The 14,063-nt window shown below is 54.7% G+C and overlaps 2 protein-coding genes across 6 annotated transcripts in view; one reads left to right on the forward strand and one right to left on the reverse strand.

Moving 5' to 3' along the window:
- The window catches only part of SLC5A10 (solute carrier family 5 member 10), a 39,772-nt gene extending 26,454 nt beyond the window's left edge, over nt 1-13,318 (reverse strand). Inside the window, exons 1-7 of one of the 5 annotated variants that reach the window (XM_051778113.1) lie at nt 13,167-13,298; nt 12,080-12,151; nt 11,169-11,273; nt 10,507-10,566; nt 10,233-10,340; nt 5,038-5,139; nt 3,317-3,397 (exon numbers count right to left, since the gene is read on the reverse strand). In XM_051778113.1, the coding sequence (XP_051634073.1) occupies nt 3,317-3,397; nt 5,038-5,139; nt 10,233-10,340; nt 10,507-10,566; nt 11,169-11,273; nt 12,080-12,151; nt 13,167-13,170 (532 nt within the window). In that variant the 5' untranslated portion in view covers nt 13,171-13,298. Of the gene's footprint in view, nt 1-3,316; nt 3,398-5,037; nt 5,144-10,232; nt 10,341-10,506; nt 10,567-11,168; nt 11,274-12,079; nt 12,152-13,166 lie in introns of all 5 variants that reach the window. The other 4 variants (XM_051778095.1, XM_051778104.1, XM_051778122.1 and 1 more) reach the window with 4 other exon arrangements.
- SHMT1 (serine hydroxymethyltransferase 1) overlaps nt 1-14,063 on the forward strand; it is a 147,212-nt gene that overhangs the window by 101,562 nt on the left and 31,587 nt on the right. The gene's annotated exons all lie outside the window — the stretch shown is intronic.

The raw sequence follows: 14,063 nt of genomic DNA on the forward strand, positions 1-14,063 counted from the left end.
TGATCGTGTTTTCTTCTAGTTATTTAAGAGACTCTTCTATTACCATTTTGCACAGCAGGTCCCATTGCAGCCCACTCTCCCTTTGGAGGGTGACCCGAGTCCTGGGACAAAGGCTTCTCAAGGGACCCACCTCTTTTAACCTTGTACTGTAAAAGCAACCTGTTCATTAAAGCTCCCTGGTCCCAGGGCAGGGGAACCTTGCCCAGGACTATTGAAATGCAAGATTAGGTGGCTTTCCACTCGATAAACTGCAGCTCAAGGTGCCTTGGCACAAGTGTCCAGCCAAACGTTTTGTACTCCCCTGAGCATTTCCCCAGCATCCCCCATGTGCCCCCACCCCCAAACCTCCAGAAACCAGTAAAAAAAAAAAAGAAAAAGAAAAAAAAGACCCTTTTCACTGGATTTTTCCTAGGAAATGGGATCCAAGGTCTGAGCCTGAGCCTTGATGAGGAGTATGTGCCATGAACAAGCCCTAGCAAGTGAGCCTCCAAGCCCTTGGCAGATGCCTCGTGCTCCTCCTGCCTGCAGCCGCTGCCAACCAACCCTGGGCTCTGCCCTGGCCCCCCACCACCTCCCTGCTCCTGGGGAGCACAGAATGAATGCAGCTCCCCCAGGACCTCCAGTGGGAGGATTTTGGAGCCAGAGGCATCACTTTTTGGAGGAGGGTGGGAGGGGAGGCACTTGCCCTGCTCCCCCCACACACCACGGCCACCCACACAGCAGCCTGGGGGAGACGGGCAGGGAGGGGCACTGGCACCCCCATACCCACGGCAGCTGCTGGTGCTCGGGAGCAGAGAGGAGGCTCCAGAGGTTTCATGGAGGGGAGGAGACTCCAAGCAAGACCCACGAGCATCCCTCACTGGGTTTCTCCAAATCTGGTCCAGCTGTCACATCCTGTATCCCTTCTGCCCCTGCAGTTCAGACCCTCAGCTTGGGCCCCTCCAGTGCAGCAGCAGGAGGTGGGAATGTGCTCCTGAGCAGTTTCCCTCCCACAGGACCGTGTCCACGAGCCCTGCTGTCTTTAGACAAATCCCTCAGGCATCAGATGCTGGGCACTAGGATCACCATCAAATGCCAGCTTGAACAAATCCCAATTTCCAAGCCACCCATCCTGCTCCGTTGTCCCCTCCTGCCAGAGGACAGCCCTCCCCCTCCAGTCCTCCCATTTCCATGACCAACCTACAGCCCCGTCCTCATCCCAGGGCAGCCCCCTGACCTGAGGCTTTTGGGGAGCTGGCAAAGGGGCATCACCCACCGTGTCCCCCCCTTGCAATCCATCCTCCCGAGTTTCACAGGGAGTCAGCATTTGTGAACTCCTCCTGCTCTTGCACAAGCAGCCCTGGCCCCCCTCCAGCGCTTGGTTTATCCAGGCGCCGGCTACTCCCAAGCTTTGCATGGGCGTTGGGCACCAACAAAGGCTCTCCAGAGGCAGAGGCCGAGTACTGAAAGCAGAGATTGGTGCCCGGGGGTGAGAGCCTGCTCCCTTCCCAAAGGTGCTCACCAGCAAGTCACAGCACCCACGCCTGCCAAGATGGAAGAGCGGAGCAAAATCCTCCAGGCAGCGGGAGCTCAGCCTGCAGATGCCAGGATGCAGCCCATGGGCTCTGCTGGGATTAACATTCCTGTGCTGAATGGCAGGATGGCACAGTCTGCCAGAGCTAAGCAGAGCCACCAATGGCACTGCCAAGGTTTCTGTTCAGCAAAGTGAAAAAATTCTTCCCTGTGAGGGTGGGGAGGCCCTGGCACAGGTTGCCCAGAGAAGCTGTGGCTGCCCCATCCCTGGAAGTGTCCAAGGCCAGGTTGGACGGGGGTTGGAGCAACCTGATCTAGTGGAAGGTGTTCCTGCCCATGGCAGGGGATGGAATAAGATGAGCTTTAAGTCCCTTCCAGCCCAAACCATTCCATGACTCTATTGAAAGTGTCCTTTATTAGCTGAGCTTTACAAGAGCTGGAGAAAACCGAACACCTTTGGGGCACACCCACCTCCAGGTCCTGAGGTCTCCTGAGACCTGAGGAAAAACCTGTGCAACCAGCAGCTTCATCTTCTGGCTCCCCTGGCTCAGTCCCTCTGCCAAGCCCCCTCACCCCCCTGCACACACCGTGCCACGCTTGCAGGCAGCAAAGCCAAAACAAGCCGGGCTCTGCCACTGCCAGAGGGGATTTTCCAGGCTTTGCCTACCTGCCCTCCTCCTCTGGCTCTGTGCAGCTGCACCAGCCAAGCCTGGCAGAGACAAGCCTCAGAGAGCCCCACGGCCAAGGACAGCTCCAGACAACGATCCACAACATCCAGGCACCACGTCTAAGGCACAGGCTGCAGCCACTGCTCTGTTCTGCCTCGACAGGCAACGAGCTCCTCTGCCTGGAGCAGCTCCGTGCCGCTGCTGAGGTACTTAATTGTTGTTGTCCCTTCTCCAGGAAGTCTCTGTCCTTTCATTTGTTTCTTGTAAATACACCTTGCTGTGTCCAAGGGCTCGCCCAGGAGCGAGCTCTGCTCTGGCACAGGGGAGCAGCCACAGGACTGGGCTGGTCACAGCTCTGGGGCTGCTCCCACCTCCACAGCTCTGGGTCAGAGCCTTTCCTACCTGCCTGCCTAAGCTGCCTTCTCCAGGAGATGGTGGAAATCATCTCAGGAGTGCCTCTGGAAATCATCCTCTGTAGTTAAACACCTGCCTTTGAAGCTGGGACTTAACTTTTTGCTTCCTGCTCCTCGGGGCCAAGAGTCCCGATGGCAGAGCCAGGCTGATGAAAGCTCCCGTCCTCACAAGGATGCTCTGAGGCTGAATTTAGGGAGACACAACAGTGCTGGGGGTTCAGGAAGGGCTGGTGATGAACTATAATCACTCCAACCCGGAGCAGGGCATGGCACCACGCTCCACATGCTCCACATCCCACCCCTGCAGCCGTGCCTTGTTCCAGTACCAACCTTCTGCTGTGCACATCCCCAGGCAGCAGGATCCTGTCTGAAGACCCCACCAAAACACCCGGAGCAGAACTGGGAATGCTGCTTCACTGTCAAATACTTGAGCAGTCTCTCAGAGTGAGAGGCAAATATGGAGCAATCATGTCCACAGGAATGTCACCACTGCTGGGGACAGTGCCACGTGGAGCACCAGGGGGATGCTCCATGGCATCTGCACCTGCAGGAATGGCACACAGGGCAAGCAGGGGGGACACAGGGGCACCACATTCAGGTGATTGCCATGGACTGAAGTCCTGCTGGGCATCTTGGCCAACGGAATGGCTCAGACTGAGTGTTTTTATTTACCTCCACGACCACCTGAGTGAGGAGGGGAGGTCCCCCTGGAGCAGCTCTTACCTCTCACTGCCAGCACGACGGCCCCCAGGACCATGATGAGCGTCTGCAGCGCGTCGGTGTAGATGACGGCCGTCAGCCCCCCTGTACGAGAACAAGGCAGGAGGTTGGGAATACTGCTGGATTCCGGCTTGGAACAGTCAGAATGTCCCAATAAAGCTTCCCATGGGGATGTACCTGTCACCAGCCTCAACCTGCTGACACTGGGGGGGGGCTGCAGCGGGAAGGGGGAACAGCTCCTCGGTGGCTCTGGTGTTGAGGGGGGCACAGTACCCCCAAAGGTGAGGTGGGGGGAGCAGCCAAAAGCCACAGGGGCTGCAGCCTCACCAGGGGCAGGGAGGGGATCCAAGGGATTGCTGGGCAGGCAGGGAAGAGGAGCCAAGGGATGGCAGGAGGGATGCAGCCCTGCATCTCCACACAATCAGGAGGATGCCAGCCAGCCCCAGCCCCGGCTCTTTGGGTGCTCCAGCAGCAGATCAGACTCAGGACATTGATCTCATCATTCACCAACCTCTGCCTAACACCAGGTTTCCCCTTTGTACACCCTCAGTTCTCCTCCAAACCCTACAGTTTTATTTTTCCAGCACATGGTGCTTAGTGGGGTCCCCTTGGCCATACAGCCAGCAGCATTTCTCCCTCCCCATCCCAAGTTCTCCCTCCAGACCTGCTGCAAACCCAGCACCTGCTTACCCAGCCAGAAATCAATCACTCAGCACATCAGCAAAAGCATTAAAAAGTAGCAGAGCTAAGGAAAATGGGTCAAGAATTGAATGAGTTTCAACCCCAGTCACTGAATCACATCCTGGGAATTCAGGGCTGCACCATCCCTGGCCTTGCCTGGGATTTGGAGGGATGTTCTCAGGATCAAGGTGATGCAATGATCACACCTGCCTGAGCTCACACTGAGGTGCCTCACATCACAACAAGCCTTGTGGGCAGGAAAAACCCGAGATGGGATTTGCTTAAAACCAAAGTCTTGCAAAATCCACCCTGTTATGGATACACTTAAACTGTTTCCCCTTTTGATGGCCGGGGTGAGATAACGAGGGAATTTACTGCCGAGTGTCTCCACTGCCACTATCAGGGGAGGGAATGTCCCAGCAAACATAATAACCCAAAGGGCTGGCAGGGATACACAGTCCCACGGTCTGAGCGGGGCTGGGAGCCAGGAACCCACGATTTCCAGCTCCAGCTCCAAACCCTCATCACCTCTGGATCACAGAAGAAACATTATTTGTTGACCCTGCACAAAAATAGCTGGTCCCACAACGGGGAAGCACGGGCAAGAAATATTCCTGAAAGCTTAGTGGAGAGAGGGCAGCAGGTTGCACTGAGGGCAGGGCAAGAGGGAGGGAAAGGAGTTGGGTCAAGGGCTCTCGGGTTGTAGATTCCATAATAATAGTCCTGTAATGGGAGAAGCCCTGATTATTGCTGTTACAAATAGGTGCACACACAAGAAAGTGCTTAAGTACATGGTGGGGGAGGAGTTATTACAAATGAAAAGATGTAAAGACAAAGGAGAGGTCATGGGCTGAGTCATCACCTGAGCTGACTCTCCAGGAGGCTGCTCAGATGCTGGCTGGGGCAGGGATGTGAACCCCACTGGTATAAACCCCGGGGAACCTCCAAAGAATAACAATAATAAAATAAAAGTAGGAGGGTAAGTGGTGTGGCTCAATAAAAGAAGCAGAAAAATTGAGGCCAGTGGATGATGAGCGACCTACCTGCAATGGTGTAGAGCCCAGTGACCACCAGCATGAGCACAGTGGAGAGGTAGAGGTCCCAGCCCAGGCAGACTTGCACGAAGAGGGCCCCCGAATACAGGTCTGTCTGTGAGTGGAAGAAGGAACAGGAGGTCTGGGACAGGTGACATCCACCACCCAAGGGCTGTTGCAAGAGCAGCACAGCAGGGAAACAGCCAGCTCTGTGGGTTCAGGGAGGACACAGAACCCTGGAATGGTGTGGGTTGGAAGGGATATTAAAGCCTATCTCATTCTAATCCCCTGCCATGGGCAGGGACACCTTCCCCTATCCCATCCAACCTGGCCTTGGACACTTCCAGGGATGGGGCAGCCACAGCTTCTCTGGGAAAACTGAGGCCAGGAGGGCCTCCCCACCCTCACAGGGAAGAATTTCTCCCTAATATCCAACCGCTCCTCTTTTAATTTAAAACCATTCCCCCTGGTCCTATCACTCTCTGCCCACATAAAAAGTCACTCTCCCTCTTTTTTATAAGCCCCTTTAAGTACTGGAAGGCCGCAATGAGGTGCCCATGGAGCCTTCTCTGACATCACATGGCACATTCCAGGAGGACACTCCTGAAGCCGAGGGTCCCAGGTGGGTGGCCCTGTCACTGCTGCAGATGGGTGTCACAGCCCCAGAGGAGCAGAGCAGGCAGCTCCAGCTGTCATTGTACACACAGGGGGGTTGTCATGGTTTGGAGGAAATGAGATTAAAGTGGAGACTCGGAGCTGGGGCAGCTCCTCCAACAAAAGCAGCAATGCCGTGGCAGGACCAGGCACAGTGGCAGTGGCAGTGCCACCACCACACCTCCACCCAGAGCTGAGCTCAGCCATCCCCACGCTCAGCTGGGCCATCTTCACAAAAACCTTGTTTGGAGAAGGGAATGAGGCCAGAAGGGGCAGGAAGAGGCAAGACAAGCCGACTCCACACCCTCGCCCGGGGCCACGATGGGTTCCCACAGCCAAGATATCAGCTCTGATTTGACATCTCTCTTCACACACCTCCCAAAAACCATCCCCCAGCAGCAGGGCTGTCTTGCCCAATCATGCAGGAGCAGTCTCTTGGGATTAGTAAGGTGTAGGACTGGTGTTATTTCCCATATCACACCTCCTTGCCCCCACTCTGCCCTCCCTCCTCCCAGCACTGCTCCGGGATGCTCCCACACAGGAGCTGAGGACCATCCTCCAGTGATGGAGAGGGGCTGTGCTGGATCATGCAGTGCAAAAGCCAAGGTGTGTGTTGGCTCCATCAGCCCAAAACCCAGTAGGTGAGCCCATGTCCAGCTTCAGCACAGCACAAAAGCCATTCCCCAGCAGGTGAACCCACAGCGTTGGGCATAACCTTGGTTAAATCAAGTCAAACCAACCAGAAGGGCACTTACACCACCATCTTGAGGATCCTAACTCAGGGACTCTTCCATGACATCTGAACTAGCCTTTACACCACAGTCATGCCTGGCATTCCCAAGGGAGGTTCTACGTGTCCTCAGCTGCACCTGGGATTGGCCACGTGTCTGGGAGAGTCCTTGTGAGCACCAAGAGGGAATTCAGCCCTGCAATGACCTCTTGAAGAGGAACCAACTAATGGGGAACCATGCCATAACCTCTACCAGTGGCTCCTTGATGCCTTTCCTCCACAAATGCAATGCAACCACAGCTTGATACCACCAAGAACCCTACAAAAGGACACCTAAACCATTCACACGGCACAAGCTTCAGCGACATGAGGCAAAAAAGCCTCAACCAAGGGCCCTCAGCCACCTCCTCACAACACAACCTGAAGTGGGAACACAAAATATTTTAAATCTTCCTAGCACAGGGCCAGCCAAGCATCCTTGGTGTCTTCCAGAGCTCCTCACGTCCCTTGGAGGGATCCATCACTTGTCATGTCAGCGCCCTGCCAGGAAGTTTTTCTCCCCTGTGACTTCCTGCTTCTCCAGCAACCCTTCCCCACAGCCCAGCTGGAAGATTCATCCCTGGACAAGATATTTCATAATTGCTTCTCCTGGCTTTCTCAATGCTTAATCATTTCTGCAGTCGTCTGCAAATGAGTCGAAGGCTTTGCTATGAGGAAGCAGAGGTACCTCCACCTCCCTTCCTGCTAATTCTGCAAGGGTGGGAAAAAATAAAAGCACATGTGACCGAGTTGTTAATAAGACATCCCAAACACAAAAACAAGCTAATTAAAACCAGGCATGACCTATTCATAAAATAAGTCCTTTCAACCTTAAAAGGAGGGGAGAAGCCTTTGAAGTCAGGCTTCATAATCCAGAGAGGTCCCTGCCTCCACCGGTGACCTCACTTGGAAACTTGTTCTTACCCAACGTTGTTAATGCCTTCCCAATGAAAATGGGCTTTGGAGACAGCTTGGGATTAACAATTGGTGAAGCCAAAGCCTCAGTAGAACGAGTTACCCAGGGTACAGAGGAGTCTCCAGGGGCTCTTTGCCAGGGCTGGGGCTCGTCCTGTGTTCCTACCTGGGGGGGTGACATCTCTCAGCAGGATTTTGGGCTGCCCTGCTGCAGCCTGCCATGAAACCTGGAAAGATGGGGTCCAACAAAGGGGGGATTCCAGTAGAGGAGGGACTGTCATCCCCCCTGTCCCGAAAGAAGAGCCAAGGGAGCAGCACTGGTGCTGTGTCTCAGCTTGGGAGAACACGGAGCAGAGATCCATCCATAAATGCAACATCTGCAGGGAGAGAGGGCAGGAAAAGCCCAGCTAATCCTGGGCTTTGAGGCAGCCCCCAGCAAGGTCCAAAGGAACCTCCCCAGGAGACAGCCCTGCCTAATTGCTCAAAGCTTCATGCTCCCCTCCCACACTCCCCACTGCGGCCACCACCGGGGACAGGGACATGGGGACACTGGGCCAGTTTGGCAACGCCCCTGTGTCTGCAGACATTCATCCCAACCCACTGCTGGAAACAGCCATTGTCTGTGGGCTTTGCTGTGAATGGAGCCAGATGCCAAGATAATCCCCTTATTAGGCTGATTCCTCTTCTGTTGCATCCTGCCTGACTCAGAGATCACAGAAAGCTCAGCAGACCAAAGAAACTACAGCACTGGCTGAGGAAAGGCTTGGGAAGAGGAGCTTGGGAGTGTCCACCGGGCTCCAAACAAAAGGTTGTGCTGAGAAGGGCCCAGAGAACAGCAGAGGTTCCCACTGGAGCAGGCACTGCCCAGGGGTCATCTACAGGGTCATCTGGTGTTAGGCAAGGGTTGACACCACAACCATCTCCCAAGGTAAGAATGAGTTTGTAGGACATGTGTCCCCCTGAGCAAAGCCATGGAGAGACTGGAAACCAAAGAGACCAAGCACAGCCCCCTGCACCATCTGGTAAGAGAAGAGGGGACATGGGTGATAGTCTGGAAAGAGACTCCAAGACAACTTCAAAACTACCAATGGTCTCTTCTTCAGACCATCAAGAACAAACTACCCCAGCAGAAATCCTACCCCAGGTTCCAACTTTTCCTTTTAAACACCAGCAGGGATCTGTGTGAATCCCACAGATTCCCTGCAGATCACAGAACCAGGGTCCAGCACCACAGACAAACGTGCTCCAACATCTCCCTCAGGCTCCTCCTGGGTCTTTGAAGGGAGCAGGGGAGAGATGTGACACAGGAGGGGAATCAGGGACAAGAGTTTACTGGACATCAGGGAATAATCAGAGCATCACTGCCCACACTTGGAAACTGAACTGGTGCTCCAGGAGCCGAGATGATTTCAGGAATGATGCTGTAGGATTTTCAACAGTATATATGATTAGGATATAAAGAATATTAGTTTTATGGGAAGAACACCCTTCAGCAGGACAGGGCATGGTTTTGTGGGGGAAATACAGGTGGCAGCTGCACCAATGGAGTCACCAGCGTCACCTCTGCCACTCTGGAAGCCCTGAGCCAGCAGGGATGGGGAAAGGGCTGCCACCTCCCCTGCAACTTGCCTGTTAAATGCAAAACATAACTCCTTGCCCAAGGTCAGAGAGCAGCTTGGGAAGGAGACAGGGGGCTCCTGGAGCCGGGGACATCCCCTCAGTGCAGGGCTCTGCCCGAGGGGGACACAGCCCCTCCCTTTGCACTAAGTGCTGATGGGTGTGCACAGCGAGCCCTGTCTGTGGGCTGCTCCAGCCCCCACATCCCTCGGAGGGGGACCCGGAGGATCCCCCCACAGCTCAGCCCAGGGCCTGGGGCTGCAGAGACACCGTGCAGGGAGGGATGCTGCATCCAGCCAGGCTGACGGAGCTGCCAAGCGCAGAGGCAGGCGCTGAGCGCCTCGACGTGGGGAGACACACACCAGCAGCAGTGCCCCTCCTGCCTCAGCCAGCCTCTGCTCACAGCCAGCCTCATGCAAAAGCACTTCTCTTGCAGCCAGACACCTGCAAAAGCACTTTTCTTTCAGCCCCAGCAGAGCCCAGGTCGGATCCACCTGCTCCATCAGAGCTCGGCTCTCCCTCGGGCAGGTTTTCTCTCCAGGTTTTCTGAGCTGTTTGCTCTTGATCTCTGTCTCGCTGTCTCCAGCCCCCCAGGGCTGTCTGTGCCCAGCTCTCTCCTGCTTGCCCTAGACCTGGTATCACAGGCTCTTTGGCTGTTTTACCTCGGATAAACTCTTCCCATGGTTACCAGCGTGAGCGGAGGCTGCACACGGGGAGTTGTGAACGAGGTCAAAATGAGGGGAAAACATCCCTGTGGAAAAGTGCCTGGAAATCAGGCACTATCTGTACAGGCTTGAATATCTTACAGCTGCAGCAAGGCTTCCTTTGCTCAGAAAACCCACCCACGCTCCCTAAAGCAATGAATGCATTCCCAACTCAGTGCCTGGCTCTGCTGGGTCCTTTGGGGATGCTGGAAAGCCTCACTGCCAGAGCACGGAGACAAATCCAGACCTCAGAGCACATTTCACCCACAACCTCTGCTATAAGGCAAGTTTGGGAATCCTGACATGCCCTGTCTAGGCCACATGGACATGGACATCACTGCTGGATCTGCCTAAGAACTCATGGGGTGTCACAGAGAGCACCTGCCCACAAATTCCCACTTTTTGTCCCACTTTTGCCTCCTGTAGCATCCTGCAGCAGCTGCTCTCCCCTGATTTGGCTACACAAGGTTTGAGCCCAAAAATAACCTTTTGATAGCTGGAAATCAGCTGTGGATTTGTGACAAAGTTAAGGGGGAGCTACTCACTGAGATTTTGGTGAAGATGGAGAGCAGGAGTGACAGGCTGGAAAGGTACATCCTGATCCTCTCCCCTCCAAACCTCCGCTGGAGATACTCGGGCACTGTGACAATCTGCTGGGGGGGAGAGAGAGATCACTGCCCTGTCCAGGGCCCACCCTCCAGGGATGGGGCAAGGGGACAGCAGTATTCCAGGGCAGGACTCAGGAGTCCCACGGGACAGTGGTGACAGTCCTCCTGGGAGCAGAGGTCCCCAGAGCAGGCTCAGGACAGCTGTACATACCCCAGATGAGATGTAAACTGGCACGAACACCCAGGCGAGTGCCAGAAGAGCATAAGTTGCCTGTTGGGAAGGAGGAACATGGCACAGAGAGAAAAAAACATGGATCCTGCTGCAGCTCGACACTGACTGCATTCCTAGACCCTGTCCCTGCTCCTGACCCGGTCCTGGATTACCCCTGAGGGCACATTTACAGCCCCAAATGGCTTCAGACTGCAGCCATGGGGTTCTGGTGGAGATCCCCCAGCACCCCTGCCAGCAGGAACCTGCTCCCCTCAGCCCTTCAGCTCCTGACTGGACATTTCCCACCAACTCCTTGAGCACCACACAAGCCAAATGCCTTTTTTTTTTTTTTTTTTTTTGCTGCAGAACCCAAGGACTTTGGATTAAACGTGCAGGGAAGCAGGGAATGGGTGACCTATTCAGTCATTTCCCTGTCAGGGTCTGCGGGGGCTGGATTAGGAAATTGGATCCAAAATGTCCTTTTCCCTGAGCACGTGGAGCTGAGCTGGCTGCGAACTCGCCCTACACGAGCCGGAGGAGCTGAGTTAGCAGGGTTGCGTTAATTACCCCCCTGCACGGCTCCTCCTAAACCTTTCGAGACAGTGAAATGGGCCATCTGCTGCGACAAACTCATTTCCTTAATGACACGGCACATTTCTTACATTCCACTCGAAGCCGGCGACAGCGATTCCCCCGGCGGCGCCGCTCCCGGCCAGGCCGATGAAGAGCCCGGAGCCCTCGCTGCTGGCAAAGAGCGAGGCACCGATCTGCGGGAGCAGAGGAGGGGCTGCAGGTGCCCAAACGCTGGATCCCCACGGCCCTGCACGGACCAGCTTTGGTGCTTCCCCACCAGCGCAGCCCCGAGGGGATAATTCAGGAAAAGGAGGCAGGGAAAAATAATGCCTGAACGGGAGCAACAGGGCACAGACATCCCTTCCACTTCTGAAACGAAGCGTGGCCAAAAGGGCCCCCACGTGGGATTTCTTTTTTGCAAGAAAATCCCTTAATAGGTAAAACTCAGGTAGCTGTGAGTCCTAGGAACCAGCATGCCCATGGATCCAGCTCATCTGGACATCCCTGGTGGGTTTGGGATGGACTTTCTCGCCTTCAGGAGGATGAGGAGGAGCCACATGTTGCTGCATTTGCCATGGTGGCCACTCACCCTGCCCGGATGGTGGCCATGTGCAAGGAGCCAGTACCAGACATGGGAAGGACCTACAGCCAGTTTGTCAAGATTGTACCAAAATAAGAAGGAAAAACCAAACCTGGGACACCCATGATTTGTTGGAGCCACCAGGAGCACACAGGGAGAGTGGAGATGGATATTGGACTCCAAGGATCCCTCCCCAGGCTCAGGGAAGCCCGACAAGCCCAGTGGGCTCCAGTACCCTTTGTGCAATGAGAAGGGAAATGCAGCTCCAAGGACATAAATCCTGGCAGGAGGAGGTGGGCAGGGTGGGGGAAAGCGTGGGCAGTGGAGAAAGCAGGGAAGGGATTTGGTGGGAGGGACAGTGGTGCACAGGATGTCCCTGTGCCCAGGGTGCCACAGAGGGACAGAGAGGTCTCTACTTACTGGCCACCAGGCCATGTCTCTGCCAGCAAGGAAATAGCCACTGACCGTGTTCCTGTTCACCCTGCAGGAAGACTGGGAGGAGGAAAGATCAGCACAGAGCACCCTTTCCCTAAAAACCCAGACCAGACACCAAGACCCAAGTCTCCCAGACGAGAAGCCAAGAGACAGGAGACTCGATAATTAATGGGAGCTCTGCAACTCGAGCTTAATTACACGAAAGGGTGGCTGCACCCCAGGAACCATGGAGCCATGAATGGCAAAGGGAGCTCCCTGAGAGGGGGAAGCACGGAGGATGTGCCTGTCCTTGTGCCATCCCGAGCAGACAGGTTGGCTAATAGGGCCCAGCTTTGGCCAGGATTTTTCCACAAGGCAGAATAAATGGGTTTGGAGAGTCTTTGTCTGAAACTGCTGTAGCTGAGGGTTGTTTGTGTTATCAGGGCATCTGGCCCAGCACCCTGTAATAGGCAAGGGGCAGAGCTGCTCACACCCAGCACACAGAGGCCAGGGGAGAGGTTTGTGCCATGGCTGATTCCACCTTGTTCCCAAGCTATAGGAGCCTTTCTATAGGGGGTGAAAGGGGCAGAGGGTTTGCACAAAACAGAGCAAATCACAGAATCCCAGAACAGTTTGGGTTGGAAGGGACCTTAAAGGTCATCTTATTCCATCCCCTTCCTAGACCAGGTTGCTCCAAGCCCCATCCAACCTGGCCTTGGACACTTCCAGGGATGGGGCAACCACAGCTTCTCTGGGCAACCTGTGCCAGGGCCTCACCCCCTTCCAGGGATGAATTTCTTCCCAATATCCCATCTAACCCTGCCGTTTGTCAGTTTGAAGCTGTTCCCTTCATCCAAAGTCCCTCCCCAGCTCTCTTGGAGCCCCTTTAGGCTCTCTGAGGTCTCCCTGGAGCCTTCTCTTCTCCAGGTGAATCCCCCCAGCTCTCCCAGCCTGGCTCCCCCCAGCACAACACACGAAATACACAAGTGAAAACTACAAGAAAATAACGGAGGCTTTCACCAAAAAGCCAGTCCTGAAAAAACCCCACCATTCAAACAAGAAAGCAGAAATGAACAAGAGAAAAGACTCTTACCCATATTCCCACACCAACATTTAAGGAAAAATAAGCCACTACCACAACAAGGTCAGCGACGCTGAACTGCTGCGAGGGGAGAACGGCCCCAGCAGTGGAATTGCTCTCCATCATCCTCTGCCTCCTTCTTCATCCTCAGCCTCACACGGACAGTCACTCAATCAGTAACTTGTTTGCAGCCCGAGGGCATTTATCATTAAACAACCTGGCAGCAGGAATTGCACTTCCAAAGGCGCCTGAGTGGGCAGTGTGGCCTCTGCTGCCTCCCACCCCTCCGCTCCCCAGGGAGCTGAAACCCCTCAATTCTGGTGCCTCACAAATGAACAGGTACAGAAAATGTCCCAGGGATGCTGTACACACTTCAATCCTTTTCCACCACTCCAATGAAAAGCTAAAGGACCAGCAATCCAGCCCCATGGATGAAATTTGCCCCCAAATTCTTGAGCCCTCATCAATACCATAATTGCTTTGCATGAAACAGGGCAAGGCTGGGGGGTTTGTGTTAAAGGAATGATTGAACACAGGAGTTGGGTGAATGCCCGAGGTGGAGCCTCAGCATGGCAGCAAAGGGCTGACCAGGAGAAACCCTCACAGAAGGGATCATAAATCCTGGAATCACTTAGGTTGGGAAAGCTCTCCAAGATCATCCAGTCCAACCGTTAACCCAGCACTCCCATGTCACCACCAAAACCACGTCCCCCAGTGTCACATCTACACGGCTTCTAAATCCCTCCACCACTGCCCTGGGCAGCCTGTTCCAACACTTGACAACCCTTTCCATGAACAAATTTTTCCCAATACCCAACCTAAACCTCCCATGGTGCAACTTGAGACCATTTCCTCTTGTCCTGCCACTTGTTACCTGGGAGAAGAGACCACTAACTGGTTGCACTCTCC

Source organism: Manacus candei, unplaced genomic scaffold (assembly GCF_025592945.1).
Source record: "Manacus candei isolate 608988 ecotype Guabito, Panama unplaced genomic scaffold, ASM2559294v1 h1tg000002l, whole genome shotgun sequence".
Classification (NCBI taxonomy): domain Eukaryota; kingdom Metazoa; phylum Chordata; class Aves; order Passeriformes; family Pipridae; genus Manacus; species Manacus candei.